This window comes from Typopeltis vanoorti, chromosome 9 (assembly GCF_054136105.1).
Source record: "Typopeltis vanoorti isolate ZY-2024b chromosome 9, IOZ_Tvanoo_1.0, whole genome shotgun sequence".
NCBI classification, from domain to species: domain Eukaryota; kingdom Metazoa; phylum Arthropoda; class Arachnida; order Uropygi; family Thelyphonidae; genus Typopeltis; species Typopeltis vanoorti.
Window position 1 is genome coordinate 117,710,168 of NC_143557.1, and position 17,036 is coordinate 117,727,203.

A 17,036-nucleotide genomic window follows, 5' to 3' on the forward strand; every position below is an offset into this window, starting at 1 on the left:
ATTCAATCATGTTTTTACTTCAAAATATTTCGTTTCATACTTAGTGATATAACATCACGCGGCATGTTCTAATTTCAACGATCTATTGTTAGTATTCTAGCTTCTATATTTTTTAAACTGTTCTTGTAATACCACCGACGATGGTCTGCTATTTCCAGACCGAAATATTTGGTTAAATAAATATCTTTCTTGTGATTATGTGATTATATCATTCAGTCTTATGTCGCAAGTATCCTTAAAACAACAAATTATATTTCTATCGTCTAAGGCACATTGTACCGTATCAGTCCGCCTATATTTTGGTCTTCCTCTGGGTCGTTTTCCTGCCAACCTGGCAGAGAACACTTGTTTTGCTGATCTTTCCTCGCCCATTCTGTTTAAGTGACCATACCACCTGAGATTAGCTCTGCTAATGCATTCCTGGATGCTGACAATGTCAAGTTCTATCCTAATATTCTCGTTTTTAATATGATATTGCCATTGATGACATCTGTTCACGCCTCTAATCTTCCTCAGGACTCTCATATCTGCGGTCTCTATTCTTTGGTCAAGTGTTTTACTTCTGACCCAGCTCTCAGATCCATAAGTTAAAACTGGTTTGAACACTGTCTTGTATACAGCTAATTTAGTGTTCCAATTAATTTCTCTCTTATTCCATATGAATTTATTCAATTCACTTCCTACCATACCAGCTTTATTGATTCTGTTGTCTATTTCCATATTTAATTTACCATCTTCACTAAAAATCATGCCTAAGTAGCTGAAATGTTTTACTTGTTTCACAGGTTCTCCATTCACAACACAGTTGACATTTTAAATGATTCTTCCTATTTTCATTGTCTTTGTATTGCTGACCTTCATACCATATCTATTACAACAGTTATTCATTTTAGTCAGTGAATCTTGCAGACTTGTAGCAGATTTATTTAGAAGTATAACATCGTCTGCATAAAGCAAAGAGTTGACATTAACATCTCCAATTTTGATATCATGTTTAATACCACTTTCCTTCATAATGTGATCCATATAGATAATGAATAACAGAGGGGATAATGTACATCCCAGTCTCACACCAGATTTAACATTAAACCATCTTCCTGTACTTCCTTCAATTCTAACTGCTGACTTACAACTCAAATAAAGACTAAGTATTACTTGATATAATGTCCCATTGACATCGTATAATTGTAGAGTATTGAATAGCTTCTCTCTTGGCACCTTGCCATATGCCTTTTCCAAATCGACAAAACTTAAATAAAGATCTTGAATCCAGCTTGTTCTTCACCAAGCTTTTCTTCCACAATTCTTCTCAACCATTTCTCAAGTATACTTGCATATATCTTACCAGGAACACTCAGTAGGGAAATACTTCAGTAATTCTCACATTCCAGTTTTTTTTTTTTTTTTTTTTTTTTTTTTTTTTTTTTTTATATAGGTACTATGAGAGCTCTACTTCAAGCATCGGGAATTCGTCCCTCTGTCCTGGCATTTTGAACTATGCAGTGCAGCCACTGTAAGACTTTTATACCATCATACTTCAGCATTTCTGGGCGAATATCATCTACTCCTGTTGCCTTTCCACATTTGAAGCCTTTGATGGCTTTTTCTACTTCAAGTATGGATATGTATTCCTGACTTTATGCCTGGTCAGTGTTTTTTACCACTGTGCTGTCATCACTGCTTGTTTCATTTAGCAGTTTTTCAAAGTAATTACTCCATACTTCAAGGATATCTTTTTCTCCCATTTTCATGTCACCTTTATCATCTCTAACTCATTTTACAGCACTCTTTCTTGCATTCCTAAGCTTCTTCAACAACCTCAAGAATATTTTGCCACCTTCTTGATATTTATTTTTTTGTTCTAGCCAAAGTCCTCCCATTGTAAACGTGAGTGGTTTTTTTTTATATTAATATCCTTTATTTTATCTATATTATGTTTCTATATTATCCTTATTTCTTTAATATCCTGTCGTTACTGCGCCATTGTAGTATCTTAAGGTTTTCCTATCTGTTTTACTTTATCTTATTTCTTTATATCTCACTTATTTATTTCTATACCTCTCTCTTATTTCTTTCGTCAGTACCCACTTCTTTAAATTATGTCTCTTTTCCCTTATACAACTCTATTTAATTTAAACTTATATCCTCCTGTTCCTTATTTCTACCTTCAGTATTCCTATTTTTATTATACCAAGGATCTCTAGATATTTATTTGAATTAGTGATTGCGCCTCAGGAAATCCTTTTATGGCATTAAATATTACTACTTTCGGTAGATATCATTCCTTACTCTTATATACAGTCGTGGCTATCCCTTCTAATTCTCGTATTAATTACCTATCTTCCTCGCTCACAAGCTTGGTTGTTTTTTAGAACAGTGCATCAAAGAATTAAATTATCAGGCAACACTCTATTAATATTTAAACAACAAAATTTTAATTCACATAAGACACATTTTTACACTGCATTTTCAATAATGAAAGGAAACATCACAATTTAAATCTGCATAAATAGACTAATTAAGTTCCTTCATTATCTCACGCAAAAGCATCTCACATATTTAACTAATTTTCTTAATGCAACATAAGTCATTTATACTCTGAGCAATGGTACTTGTTACTAAATTATTAAATCTTACTCATTGAACACATAAACAATATCTTTTACACTCAATTGCTCTTTCCTTTCTATTCTGGGAATATTCTGTAGGCAAGTTTCACCAATTCAGCAAATAGTTACATTATGACTTATTTCAACCTACAAATTCCTGACACTTAATCACTTTATAATCTTTAACTGTTAGATATGCCTATTTAGATCAGCTTCTACTTAGTCCATTAATAAGTGTTCTCTTAAAAGCTCAAGGAAATTTAACAAACGGGTCAACTCACTTTATAGCTGCTACCCTCTATGTACTTGGCTTCGAACTGGACTTCTGTTCCATGTCAGGTTTTTTTTCAATCCCTCTTTACACTGGCAATAGGTCTACTGATGTTTCTAGGATACTCTGTCCTGCCGCACTTTGGGCGAAGATTATTGGCTTGTTGAATGCTTACATGTGCATTGGATTAACGGAGCAATTTCTTCCCTCTGACAACAGCTTCGTCTTTTCGTCAATTCGTCATCAACTATCAGCTTTGCCTGGAGGATCAGCTCCTCGTCATCTTTCTTTCAGATCACTGACGAAAATTTCTCGAACCGATGATGCGATCTTTTCGCCCACGCCTTTTATTCGGTCACTTCCGAATCCTTGTGTGGAGATATGTGAATCCCAAACATTTGGGCGAAATCCCTTGATCCCTTTCTTTGACTGACCCTTCCTTTGTTTTTTGCCTACGCTCCCCAAATCCTATTCGTTCTGGCAGCGGACATTCGTTTGAAGCTTTTGTCGGTCTACCTAGCACTGACCTTGAGCTTCCCATGTAGAACACACACAAAGTTTGACGTCTTTACAAAGCTCTTAGAATATACTGCTTTACTATTGGCAAGGTATTGCCTTAATACTATACCTTCTAGAATATTCCCTTATTTGGCATAGAGCACATGCACATACAAATTCCCATTGGGATTATTTACATATAACATACAACTATTTACAAGTTACAGGTTTTACTGGGCTCGACCTTGGTAGACCTTATGTAAAAATATTTAGACTTGTTATAGCTGCATAAATATTTTTACACCATCACTTTTGTTTAGCTAGTTTTACACAGTGTTTAGCTTTCTTACCTTTGTCTCTGTATTCTCTAAGAACACAAGCTGACTTATTTGCCAAGAACTTTTGGTATGCTTTCTTCTTTTCCTTCACTGCCTCTTTAACTTCTTGTGTCCACCATGGAGTTCTGATTTTTCTATCCTTGCAGACTACCTCACCACATGCCTCTCTGGCTGAATCAGTCAGGGTTTTCTTCAAGGCTTGCCACTGAATCTCCAAGGTTTGGTTCCTGTTCTCAAACTTTTTCATTTTTTCTTCAATAATCTTTGTGTATTTTAGTCTACAGTTCACATCTGAGAGCTGCTCAACTTTTATTCGCTTTAAAACTTTCTTACATGTTATTCTTTTCAGTATGAAATTCAATTTTATCCTGCTCAAGACTAAATAGTGATCACTTCCAATTTCAAATTCTCTGCACACTCTGGTGTCCTGTACCTGGGAGAAAACATCACTATCAACAACAACATAGTCAATGAGACTTTTCTTATTCTTTGCCTCTTCTCTCCATGTAAATTTGTGCACATTTTTATGTTGGAAGATGGTGTTAGTAATAACCAGTCCATGTCCTGAGCAGAAATCCAACAAGTATTTGCCATTGAAAAAATTGTCAGACATACAAAAATATTCGAAATATTTTTGTATGTCTGACAATCATTTCCTACTCTGCTATTTAGATCCCCAACAAGGACCAACTTTTCCTTTTTCATTGTGTCAGTTGCTTTTTCTAAAGCCACAAAAAATTCCTCCACTTCTACCTTAGTAGAACCTTCTGTGGGACCATAGGCACAAATAATTCTATTGTCTAGTTCCCCATGCTCATATTAGCCCACATTACTCTACTTGAGACTGCCTGCCATTCAAGAAGATTAGCCTCGTATTTTGTGTTGAATACTATGGCTACTCCTTCTTTTCCTTGAATGTCATTGCCTGAATATAACATTTTGTATTTATTGCTCAGAAAGATCTCACCAGTTTTTGTCATTTTTGTTTCCACATATCCACATATATATTGAGCTCATTGGAGATGTGATATTATTATATTACATCTCCAGTTAGTCTAACCACTTATTGAAAGAGGGCACTCCATTCCACACAATTTGTCTACTTGACTTAATCCTTCATTTTCTCAATAACAGTGCCATCTATTGCCCACCAATTGTATTTTTGTCTATAAATTACATCTGCACTCTGGCCAATTTCCTGTATTAAGAAGCAAAGAGCATTAGCCATCACACCTTCACTGGTGCACTTATCCTTCAGCTGATGTGATGTGTAGTAGGAATGCTAATTTTTTATTGAATGAGTCCCAAGAACTGTTTAAGCTAGAATTATCATTTGTCTTAGTCTTTTAATTCTGAATCAGGGAAAAAACTATTTGCATGGAAAGAGTGCACAGAAATGGTATGCTTTTCTTGTAAACATAGTGAAAACCTAAAGAACTTTACAAATGTAAGATAGATAAGCATTTACTTTCTGCAACTGTCTTTCTGTGATCTTTATATTATATGCCAGTATTTAAAGGCTTATGTTGATAAACATATTTGGTGTTTTATAGAAAAGGGAAATTGGCATCATGTAACAGAGTATGGACCACTCAGTAAGAACAATGATTAAGATATTGGAAAAGCTGCTGTTAACTTTGCACATTAATGATATTGGAGGTGTTTATGTGGAATACCTAGTTGTTTACTGTTGATGATGAGGGAAATGTACTTACTAACAGGGATGTAAAGGTCCTGCAGAATGGTTTATAGACTGACAGTTTGTGACTAAACAAACACATGTAATAACCACAGTAATAAGTTTTAATAAGTGAATATTTCATCCTAAGTATCAAAGGACACATAATCAGTACAGTTAATTCAAACAATACTAGGAATAACACACTGTTAGGGTGCATGATTACAATGGAATCCCAATATGCGTGCAGTAGCTTGTTATAGAATTAAATTAAAATATATCTGGAGGGGGGGGGGAATAGATTACATTAAAATAAGATAACATGCATTAAAAATTATTATTTTACACAATTTTGTATGACAATTTTTCATATTTTAGGAATAGCAAGAACGTCATTACTGTTTAGATTTGGTCTGTGAAGTAGGGCTTCAGCACTTTCATTATATAAATGTTCATGTTTATATAAACATCTATGTAGAAGTTTGGTCTTTTTCCAATGGATCCTATGGTTTGGGTTTTTAACTCTGTGTTGTGCAAGGCCAGATTTCTGTGGTTTGATAAGACGGATGTGGTCTTGATGTTCCGAAATGCGCTTATGAACAGATTTACCTATCTGTCCATAGTAAGACAATTTACATGTGCATGGAACCTTGTATACACCAGGTAGCATCAGAGATGAGAGAGTTTGTCTTTAGAAGAAGGTAACAAGTTATAGATCTGGTTGATTAGTTTGTAGATAGTAGCAAGTTTGTATTTCTTCACAATTTTTGAAAGACGTTCGGAGATGCCTTTGACATAAGGTATGGGAATCCTGACAAGTGCAAGGCAAAGTGCAATGCACTTTGAGATAAAAAGACAAGATATGTATTGCATAGAGGAAACTGGACTGCAAGGTCAAAATTATGAAGCTGAGATTTGGGATGAATTTGTGAACATATTACAAAAATGGCAATAATTTCCCTCAATCTTCAGTGTTGAAAAACTGGTAAAGACAATCCAGTGGCAAGGGATCAAGATGGTAAATGATTTGTGGATTACCCCTTATGAGGATAGATTAAAGATTTTTGCATTACAAAGTTTGTTGATAGGTATTAATGAGGGATACCATAGAAGCAAATAATGTATTAAAGGGATTTTATAGGGTAGGTATATGAGAATTTTTTTTAATGTACAGAGGGAGAGAGAACAAGAGACTGTACCTAGAATTGTGTAAGAGTGTGGTGTTACAAGATGTTTTGCTTTGAGTGTAGTGAATGAGTAGAGTGAGTTCAAGTGCCAGTATAATTGGTATTGACTAATGGTTTGTATGAGCCTCTCACAATGAGTATGGATTCTTTCATGGAGTTGCTCATGTAATAATAATGCATCAATAAAAATGCATCATACTGTGGATATGAATATTTGCGAATGTGTTCAGATGATAGATGAATCTCATTGTTCAGTGAGATTTCCACAATCCTGTTTCTTGGAGACTTGAAATGGCTTGAGTAAAGCTCAATTTTTGGTCTCCAGAACAAGGTTGTTTTCAGATGAAAAATTAATAAATAAAAAAATAAGTAATTATTTTATACCATTTGCTTCTGTTCCCCAAACCAGCCTTTGTCATGAAGTTTCCTCCAACAGCTACAACCATCAAATCTTCAAGAAAAATGTCAGTAGGTTTCATCTTTCCCAATCCTAATCTCACACACTGCACTGATGTGCTATAGATTTTTCTGTCTCATGCATGGGCCTAGTATAAAAAAAAAAAAAATATATATATATATATATATATATAAAATTAATAAGGTGTAAATTCTCTACATGAAAAATGTTTTTTTTTTTTCTCTACTTGTTTCTCTTTCTGTGCTGAGGATACAAAAACACAATAATGAATGAAATTTAATAAAGGTAGTGTAATTTAAAAAAAAAAAAATCCTTTAAAATTGCCATAAAAGTAAATGCAATTAGAATTTAACTTTGTATACTGTGTTACAGAAATGAGAGATTTATATTATTGCAATTTTATCATACAAATTGAAGCAGAATATGCCAATATTTTTTGTATTTTATGTATCTTTTTAAATTTTTGTTAGAAATTTATATAATACATTACTGATTTTTAGAATTCATATGAGAAGAAGTTTTATTAAAGGACAGTCACCAAGTAGATATCCTGAGTAAGAAATATTCTTTTTCTTGTCTTAGTATAATATATCAGATAATAATATTAAAAAATGTTTATATTTATTTACTAAAGTAAAGAGCCAAAAGACTTCAGTTCGGCAATGCAAAATTATATAAGTAAAGTGGAGATTAGATCCAGCATTATTTCAAAGCCAAATGTAGAAACTATGGAAGACCAGAGAGCTTACAGAAATACACTCACCAGTATTCACGAGTTGCCTTAGCGCAGACTACTTAGAAAACATAAATGCTGCCCAAGCATCTATATATTCGCTTTCTGTTAGTCCATTTTGATAAGGTTTCACTGGCCTGACAGTTGTTTTGAACTGGTTGGTTCTTCTCAGAGACCAGGCAGAAACCTTAAGAAAGCAAAAATTCTCATTCAGTACTAAGGAACTTGAAATGTCAGAGAGGTGTATTTTTCGTAAGCGAACTCTTGGTCGGTGTGTAAAGTGTTTGCTGAAATAAAGAGCCTTTTGGCTCTTTATTTCAGCAAATACTTTAAAGAGTATTTTAAATACTTTAAAATAAAGACCAAAAGGCTCTTTATTTCTTTAAGTTCAGCAATGCAAAATTATATAAGTAAAGTGGAGACTTAGAAAATATAAATGCTTGGTCAGCATTTATATTTTCTAAGTAGTCTGTGCTAAGGCAATTCTGAATGCCAGTGAATGTATTCCCCGTAAGCTCTCTGGTCAACTTATTTTTATGAAACTTTCATAGTTTCTACATTCAGATTTCAAATAATGCTGGATCTAATCTCCACTTATATATATAGCTATATATATACAAATATACATTTATATATAGTTTATATTTGTTTTGTTTTCAAATGTATAAATCAAATGTCCAGAGACATTTGATTTATACATTTGAAATAAATTTTTGATTTTAAAAGAACACTATACTTTACATATATAAGATGTGTGTAATACTGTATTGAAAGCTTTGGACAAAAGCTTCTGAACAAATATTTTGCACAATTGTGCCTTCCAAGTATTGTCAGGTAATATACATGCATCCATTTGCCTTCTTTGTCACTCTTCTTTTCATGCCACCAAACTGGTCTGAACCCCCCCCCCCCTTTTTTTTTTTATTTCCTCCGGTCTAACTTTTGTGATAGCATACTCATCTTCCTTATAGATTTTAATATTCACTAATGATTGAAGCCAAAAAGAGTGGAAGAAGTGCATTAGGAGGAGGAGGATGAGGGCAGTTCATGAGGCTATCTGCTGTGAGATATAGGCCAAGAGGAAGAAATGTGTAATTGGTTGCTGCTATAATCCAGGGGAGTATAAGGGAGAATGTAGATGATATTCATTGACAAATTAGCACAATGAGTGTAGGTCTAGTAATTGTTATGGTGGGATTTCAACTATGGAGACATAGATTGAGAAGATGAATGGTCACACGGAGGTAAGAAAATGGAATTTATACAGCTGCTGAGAGATAATTACCCGAGACAGCATGTAGTGGAAGGAATATGAGGTTCGAGAGTGCTGAATCTAGTCATGGCATCAGAAAATTTAACAGTAACCAATCTAGCTACACTGTCTCTCCTTAGAAAAATTGATCCATCTTGACCTGAGAGATTGCCAGACATACAGAATTTTCTGTTAAGAAGGGATATGTGGAATTACAAAGCAGGTGATTATCAAGCTGAGGAGTGAGCTTTCAGCCGTGCTATGGCATAAGAGGGAAGAGATGATGGTGGTGGTGCATGGGAGGTGGTCAAGGGGATTTTGATTAAAGCAATATTTGACTATATACCCAGAGTCAGAAGGATAAATCAGGTAGGAGTTATAGCATTGTTAAGCAGGAGTTGTGGATAGGCATAGTTTTTAGTGAAGATGGCAATAAGTCAGTGGATGCTCTAAAAGAAGATTAGGCCCAAGTGTGAGGCATCAATAGTAGTTGATGTCTTACATTTGCGCATCAACAAAAGAAAAAGGGTGATTGGCATTCCCATGATCAGTACAAGGTACAGGCGAGAAGAGTGACCTGTAGTGGCGCACTCAGGATTTAATCTTGGAGGGGGCTGATTACTCAAGATTTAATATTGGGGGGGGGGGAGGTTGAGTAGACTATTTGAGAATACACACTACACATTGCATGCGACCTTATGACTGAAGATCAGTAGTAATCGCCACTAGATGATACCCGTGATCTCTGGCCTGGCTCGGGCAAACAAAGTATCACCTGAGCACTACTTCGTTCACTTTGCGTTCACAACGGCCGTGATTTCCAAGAGCCAGAGGTTATTCCCACCTTATGTGACCGCTAATTCATACATTGTATAGAAATAGAAGACACAACACAACATAAATAATAATAAAAAAAAATTTTAATTATTTAAAGATTTTTGGAAAATTTTCTAGTCTTTTTTTTTGTGGGTGGGGGGGGGGGGGACAGGGCCCCTTGGCCCCCTCCCTGGGTGCGCCAATGGTGACCTGTATAGCATGCAAGGCGAAAGCTAATTATGAGAAGAGAACACTAGCTGATGAGGCCAAAAGAAATATTAAACGTTTATTTGCTATGTGGCAAGTGAAAGGAGAATTGACTATGGTAGGATGGTTTTAAAAAGTGCTGATGGTGGGGAGCTAACTGAAGCAAACTAAATAGTGGAATTGCTGACTTTGCAAAGGTGCACCATCCAGGTGGTGATGTTGAACTGATGGAATAATCGAGGTTGAGGAAATGAGAGTTCTTAGAATATTGCAGTACCTCAATGCAAACATGGCCAGGCAATTAGATGGCATATCAGCCTGTGTAATATGAGAATGTGCATGGGAATTATTAGCTTCTCTGACCAAGCTGTTTAATTTAAGCCTGAGTACTGGAAAGAGAGCAGTACAATTTCATTGCATAATGGAGGCTTCAAGTAAAAAGTGGCAAATTATAGGCCAGTCAGTATCTCAGACTGGTGGTGGTTAAGGTATGGAAGCAATTGGTAAAGACTGAATTCAATACTGGGTGGATAGGAATATGATACTTTATATATATGACACAATGTGGTTTTGTGAAGGATAGGTCTTACCTTAGTAATTTGCTTTTTATAATAAAATGACAGTGGAGTTGGATAAGAGAAATGGCTATGTGATACTGCTTGACTTTGCAAAGGCATTTGACAGGATTTCACATAGAATGCTGGAGCAAATGAGGATGGATATGAATCTGGTGATTTGGATTAGAGGGTGGCTTATGGGCAAATATCAAAGAGTGGTCTATGGAGGAGTTTGAGCCCAGGAAAAAGCGACTAGTGGTGTACCACAGGACGCAGTACTTTGGCTCAGTATGGGCACAGGTAATTTAATGTGGCCAAGTATAAAGTGATGATACACTTTACACTTGGTCGCACATGTAAAGTGATGCACTTTGGGAAGAAGAGATCACAAGCTGTGCACTATATCAGTAGAACTGAACTGCGGGAAATTGATGAGGTCAGGAACTTTGGATGATTGGACGGGGGGTTGAAGTTTAAAGGGCATATTGCAAAGGTAGACAAAACAGTAATCAGATTACATGTTTGTTAAGAACACACAAACAAGCAGGGATAGAGAGGTTATTGTTCCACATTATAAGGCTTTAATGAAGCCACATCTGGACTACTGCGTACAGATCTAGTCATTCAGATTCCATGTGGATAAAGTGGTGGAGAGGCTCCAGAGGTTAGTGACAAAATTTGTGGCAGGTCTATGTTATGCTTCCTCTGAGAATAGATTGAAGGTCTGTAGACTTCAAAAACTAGCTAATAGGCAGCAAAGAGGAGCGATAGTAGAATCATGCAAGTCATTAAATGGATTTTATACGATTGACACTGAAGACTTTTTTCAGTAGGGATGAGGAGTCACCTATGGGAATTGTGTAAGAGTATGGTAACAAGGGTGTTAGGACTAGATAGATTTTTGCTTGAAGGGTGATGAATGGTGGAATGGGTTGCTAGTTTAAGGAAAGTTTGATAGGTGTTGTGTAAATAATGGCTAGCATATGAATAATGGATCTCCTGCAGTGAGTCTTCTGACTTCATGAAGATGCCTATATAATAATAATATTTGTTAGGAACTTTTGGTATGCTTTCTTCTTTTCTATTACTGCTTCTTGAACTTCTTCTGTCCACCATGGCATTCTTATTTTTCTATTCTTGCAGATAACTTCGTCACATGCCTCTCTAGATGAGTCAGTGTTTTCTTTAGAGTTTGCCATTGACACTCCAAACTTTCTTGCATTTTAATTTCAAATCTTTATTTTGTTCATTGCATAAATTAATGGCAATAAAAAAATGACAGTGAAATGTATTGGAGGATAATAAATAAAAATAAAAAAATTATTTTCATAAGGTGAAATTGTATCATCCTAGCAACAGAAAATATAGCTGAGACCCAGTAACTTGTTCCCTACCAATTCACAAAAGAAAAGGACAAAAATTCACATCTGTCATGGAACATTATTTTTTTCAATTGCAAATATGTAGCACCTCAAAATACATTAATTACCTCAATTAATTTCACTTATGTGTAGATGACCAGTATAATAGTTTACAAGTTTTAATCATAGTATAGGATATGAGTAAAACATATCAATTTTTTTTTGTACTATGTAGATTATCATTAACTTTTGATTACTAAGCTTTGGTTATAATTCCTCAGTGTGTTAAACTTTCTAATGTTTTATCTTACTTTGTTAATTGTTGACAGAAATGTTGAAATGAAAACAGTGGAAGATATGGATCCACTGACACCAGATATTGATCCTGGAGATGATTCTTCATCCTTTGCTGATATTAAAGATCACGGAGATTATAATGAAATATTCCATCCCATAAGAGAATGTAAGTCAATTAATTTTTGGACAGATTTTTATTAATATTTTTGACCACCAGTGCATTTGCCATTCCAGTAGACTGTGCCAATTAACAAAGTAGCTTGATATAAAAATTATGCAATAAACATTTTAATATCCATGAAAAAAGAAGATATACAGTATATTCAGTTAGATCAAAGCTTAAGGGGCAGAAAATTATCAGCTTTGAGATAAACATTCAAATTATATGAACTTTTTCTAAAAATTTTCTCATTTCCACATCATTCATATCTTCTAGAGGGGAGAAAAATTTGTTGTGGTTGGAAGAGCCGACTGCGAAATGCCTTCAAAAATTTTTATTAAAAAAGATTAATAAATGCATATTTAATGCTAACTGCCATGGTAAATTAATTGCACTTCTGCCAGTATCAGTATCTTGTTTGCTACCCAGTAGCTACTGTAGGCATGCAGTAGTGACTACATGTATACAGTTAGCATTTTCAAGTGGAAAATAATGTTTTGCCTGTAATTAGTATACCATATACCTAGAGATGATGTGCTTTGTAACATGAATCAATTAATATACCTTATATTACAGAATCCTTGTGACTTCTCTAAGCTGTTCATATACCATTGTAATGATACGATGTCTTTTATTTTTCTTAGTTATTCTGTATTATTAGTATCTCTTATATATCTCGTATATAACTTTACTATATATATCTCTTTATATCGTACCTGTCGTTTAATTCTTTTTCTTCTCTATTTTGCATGTATTCCTACCTTCCGAAATCTATGTATGTACTGCGTTGATATTCTAAAGCACTCCTTACTGCATCAACCCATCTGTATCATGATCTACCTCTGGATTTTTTCCTGGCATTTTTGTATCACATACTCCTTTTATTAATCTTTCATTTTCCATTTCGCTTAATTGACCATACAATCTTTGATTAGCTCAACCTCACACATTCTTGAATATTGACAGTCTCAAGTTCTTAATGATATCTTCATTTTTAATATGGTTCAGCAATTGATGCCATTTTCACCTCTCATTTTCCTCATAATATCTTTGGATTGATATTTTTTAGTTTGGTATTTTGGTTTATTTCACTCTTGTATACTCTTGATGTTTTCTATTCATTTCCTTCTGAGTCTTTCAAGCAGTATCTATCCTTTCTTCTACTCTTTTGTTTTGGAGAATTTATGGAAACCTTTCAGTATGCATTCTGTACACATGCCCATACCACTGTAACTGTTTTGCTGATTCTTGTCATTCAGATATTATAGTGTAATTCTTCACTAATCTGATTAGTTTTCATTTCACTCCATGATGGTTTATTTTTCTCAAACACTTGTTTTGAAAGCCTGCCAAACTTTGTTCTTTCTTCTGTTTGATAACTAGTCTCTGCACCATAAAGACCTGTGGGGGAGTACTTTGAACTATATACTTTGATTTTAAGTTCTTTGGAGAGATGCATTTTTCCATATATTTGTTAATTTTGTCATAGTAGACTATCCAAGATATATTCTGTATTTAATAGTTTCTTCATAATTTATCTATCATCTATGATCAATGTGCCTAAGTAATTATAAATTTTTTACTCTGTTCTAGTTTATTTTCTCCCACTTCTAAGTTAATTCTTCTTCTTCTCCATTTCTGCTTATTGCCATTGTTTTGGTTTTACTGAAATTTATCTGCAATTGAGACTTTTAAACTGTTGAGAGGTGGTTGCAGGTTTGACACTGGGGAGTTCTTTTGCTTGGTTGAACAGCGGGAAGGAGTGATGACAAGGCGCTCCCTGGAAGTTATGAAAGGAAACTGTGAGCAAGAGAGTGAGGAGTAATTTAGTTGCATGGAGGGTGGTTGAACCATGGAATGCATTGCCTGATAGAGCAAGAACGGTCTATGAATTTAAGGAATGGTATGATAAACTTTGTGTTTCCTAGGAGGGACCTCCCACGATGAGTCTTTTGTCTCCTTGGAGGCCTGAATAATAATTGCATAACCTTTACAGTTTTTAGGGTTTTCAATTGCGTATTTTAAGTTTTCCTTATTTATCTGTAAATGATACTATATCATCTTCATATTTTATATGATGTAAATAAGTAGTCGGAACTTGTTTTATAAGTTTTCTAGGAAGGCAGTTAATGTATTCTGTTTCCTTGCCTATTTTTGTAGTTTGTCTTATTACTGCTGATTATGTGTCACATTTTGCTACAATAACTAGTTTTGTTAGACTTGTAGCAGATTTATATATAAGCAAAATGTAATTGTTGTTGAGTGAAGAATTAAGCATATCTCCTATTTGAAGATTTATATTACTCCTTTTTTTTTTAAATCAGTAAAGCCTTGTTATATTTCCATGATCTTGGCAACTCCATATTTTTTTTTTTTAAATCCAGCTTGTTCTTCACATATTTTCCATTTAATAATTTTGTTTACCCTTTTCTTGAGTAACACTTCCTGTAATGCTTTGTACGGAAATTCTTTAATATTTGCATTGTTTTATTGTATTACTATATTCAGAAATATGGGCTATTTAAAAGATAGATCAGAGTAAAATATAGCTAGCCAAAATGAGATTTTATGATTAAAGAATGCACAAAATTATATGATATGAAAAAAATTTATTCAGCAGGCTACCCGCCATACCAGCTTTGCTTATCTATTTCCAGATTTAACTTGCCATCTTCACTAAAAACTGTGCCTAAATAGTTGAAATATTTTACTTGTTCTATAGGCTCTCCATTCAGAATGCAGTTGATGTGTTCAATGTTTCTGCTTATATTCATAGTTTTGGTCTTTTTATTTTCATGCTAACAGCTGTAACAAGTTCGGCATGAAAATAAAGACCAAAACTATGAATATAAGCAGAAACATTGAACAGATCAACTGCATTCTGAATGGAGAGCCTATAGAACAAGAAAAATATATCAACTATTTAGGCACAGTTTTTAGTGAAGATGGCAAGTTAAATCTGGAAGCTGGTATGGTGAGTAGCCAGCTGAATAAATTTATGTGGAACAAGAGAGAAATTAGCCAAAATGCCAAACTAGCACTATAAAAGACAGTGTTCGAACTAGTTTTAAGTTAAGGGATCTGAGAGTTGGGTTGGAAATAAAGCACTTGATCGAAGACTAGAACAACTTCAGAATCAACGTACCATGCCAGAGACTGCATATATTTGAATCCTCACTGTATGATCTAATTGACTCAAAATTTCTCTACCAAAACAATATGCTCTATCACTCTCTATACTCTGTCAACCACCCTGACCTTTTCAACTAATCTCGCTCTGAAGCTCGACTTTCTGCAGTCAAAATACCCCAGTAGTGAAGTCATCCTTCTTGGGGGATTTCATTGTCCATAACTCACATTGGCTCCCCTTCTCCAGTTTCACCAACCAAACATTTAAAATGCAAGGATGGTGAGGTGTTTGCCATCAGCAATAACCTATCTTAGATCATCAATCTTCCTACCAGAATATCTGAAAACTCCCTCCATTTTTCCAACACACTTGACCTCTTCCTAACAAGCTCCCCTTCTGGGTATACTGTAGTTGTTGGTTCTCCTCTTGGTAACTAGGGCCACAGCATCATACAAGTTTCTTTTGCTGCAGAACGACTACATCCACCAGTTCAGAGTCGTTTTTTTTTTTTTTTTGGCGCTACAAGGGTGCCAACTGGGAGAACCTCAGTGACTTCTGTTCCTCCTCCTACATGGTCCAACTACTGCTTCAGTTCATCTGATCCAAACACCAGAAATCATCCTCACAGGGATGAAGGCTTTCATCCTCTATTCCAGTCCAAAATCTCAGCCACCATCCAAGCCTTGGTTGTCAAAAAAAAGTGTGCTAATGCTGTAATAAAATAAAAAAAATAAATAAAATAAAAAAAACTCTGTTTTCCATGAATGACTCAAGACCAAGACTCCAGCTGCCTGCTCTGTCTACACTGCTACTCGCAACTGTTGTAAAAGAATCATTACCAAGACCAAAACAGACTTTGAAAGAGCCAAATGCTGCAAACTTGCATATGCCCAAATGGTAGTCACTCCTTCTGGTCCCTTGCCAAGGCCATTCGGTGCAACTTATGCCTGTCCAGGTTTCCACCACTCTCACATCTGGATAGTACTGTAGTTACCTCACCCCAAGACAAGACCAACTTACTGGCATTGCTCTTCTCTTGAAATTCCTGCACTGATGACCTGGGCAAAGTTCCCTCTACATTACCAAGAACAGCTCCCTTTATGTCACCAAAAGTCTTCCGATGAAAAAAAAAACTGAATCCTCAATAACCTGAACACAAACAAGGCATCTGGTCCTGATGGTATCCCGCCTATTGTGTTATTGTGCCCAAGAACTAACACGTATCCTGTATCGCCGTTTCAGTTTATCTTATAAAAATAGCATCTAGCCTACAACATGGAAGCAGGTTCACATCCAGCCCATTCCCAAAGAAAGGTGATAAAAGTCAACCAATGCATTACTGTCCAATTGCTCTCACTTCCGTTCTCTCTAATATTATGGAGAAAGTTCAGCAACCAACTCTTGAACCACCTAGAATCATACTAACTAATCAGTGACCAGCAATATGGATGCGGTCACTCGTGATCTATAGCTAATCTTCCTGCTTTTCACTACCCACCTCTGGACTCAAGCCATGGAGAAATT

The 17,036-nt window shown here is 35.1% G+C and overlaps 1 protein-coding gene across 3 annotated transcripts in view; it reads left to right on the forward strand.

The window, feature by feature from the left end:
- LOC150103458 (katanin p80 WD40 repeat-containing subunit B1-like) overlaps positions 1-17,036 on the forward strand; it is a 370,687-nt gene that overhangs the window by 211,371 nt on the left and 142,280 nt on the right. For all 3 annotated transcript variants that reach the window (XM_090397462.1, XM_090397461.1, XM_090397463.1), the window contains exons 11-12: positions 7,500-7,553; positions 12,255-12,388. In XM_090397462.1, the coding sequence (XP_090253588.1) occupies positions 7,500-7,553; positions 12,255-12,388 (188 nt within the window). The remainder of the gene's footprint in view (positions 1-7,499; positions 7,554-12,254; positions 12,389-17,036) is intronic.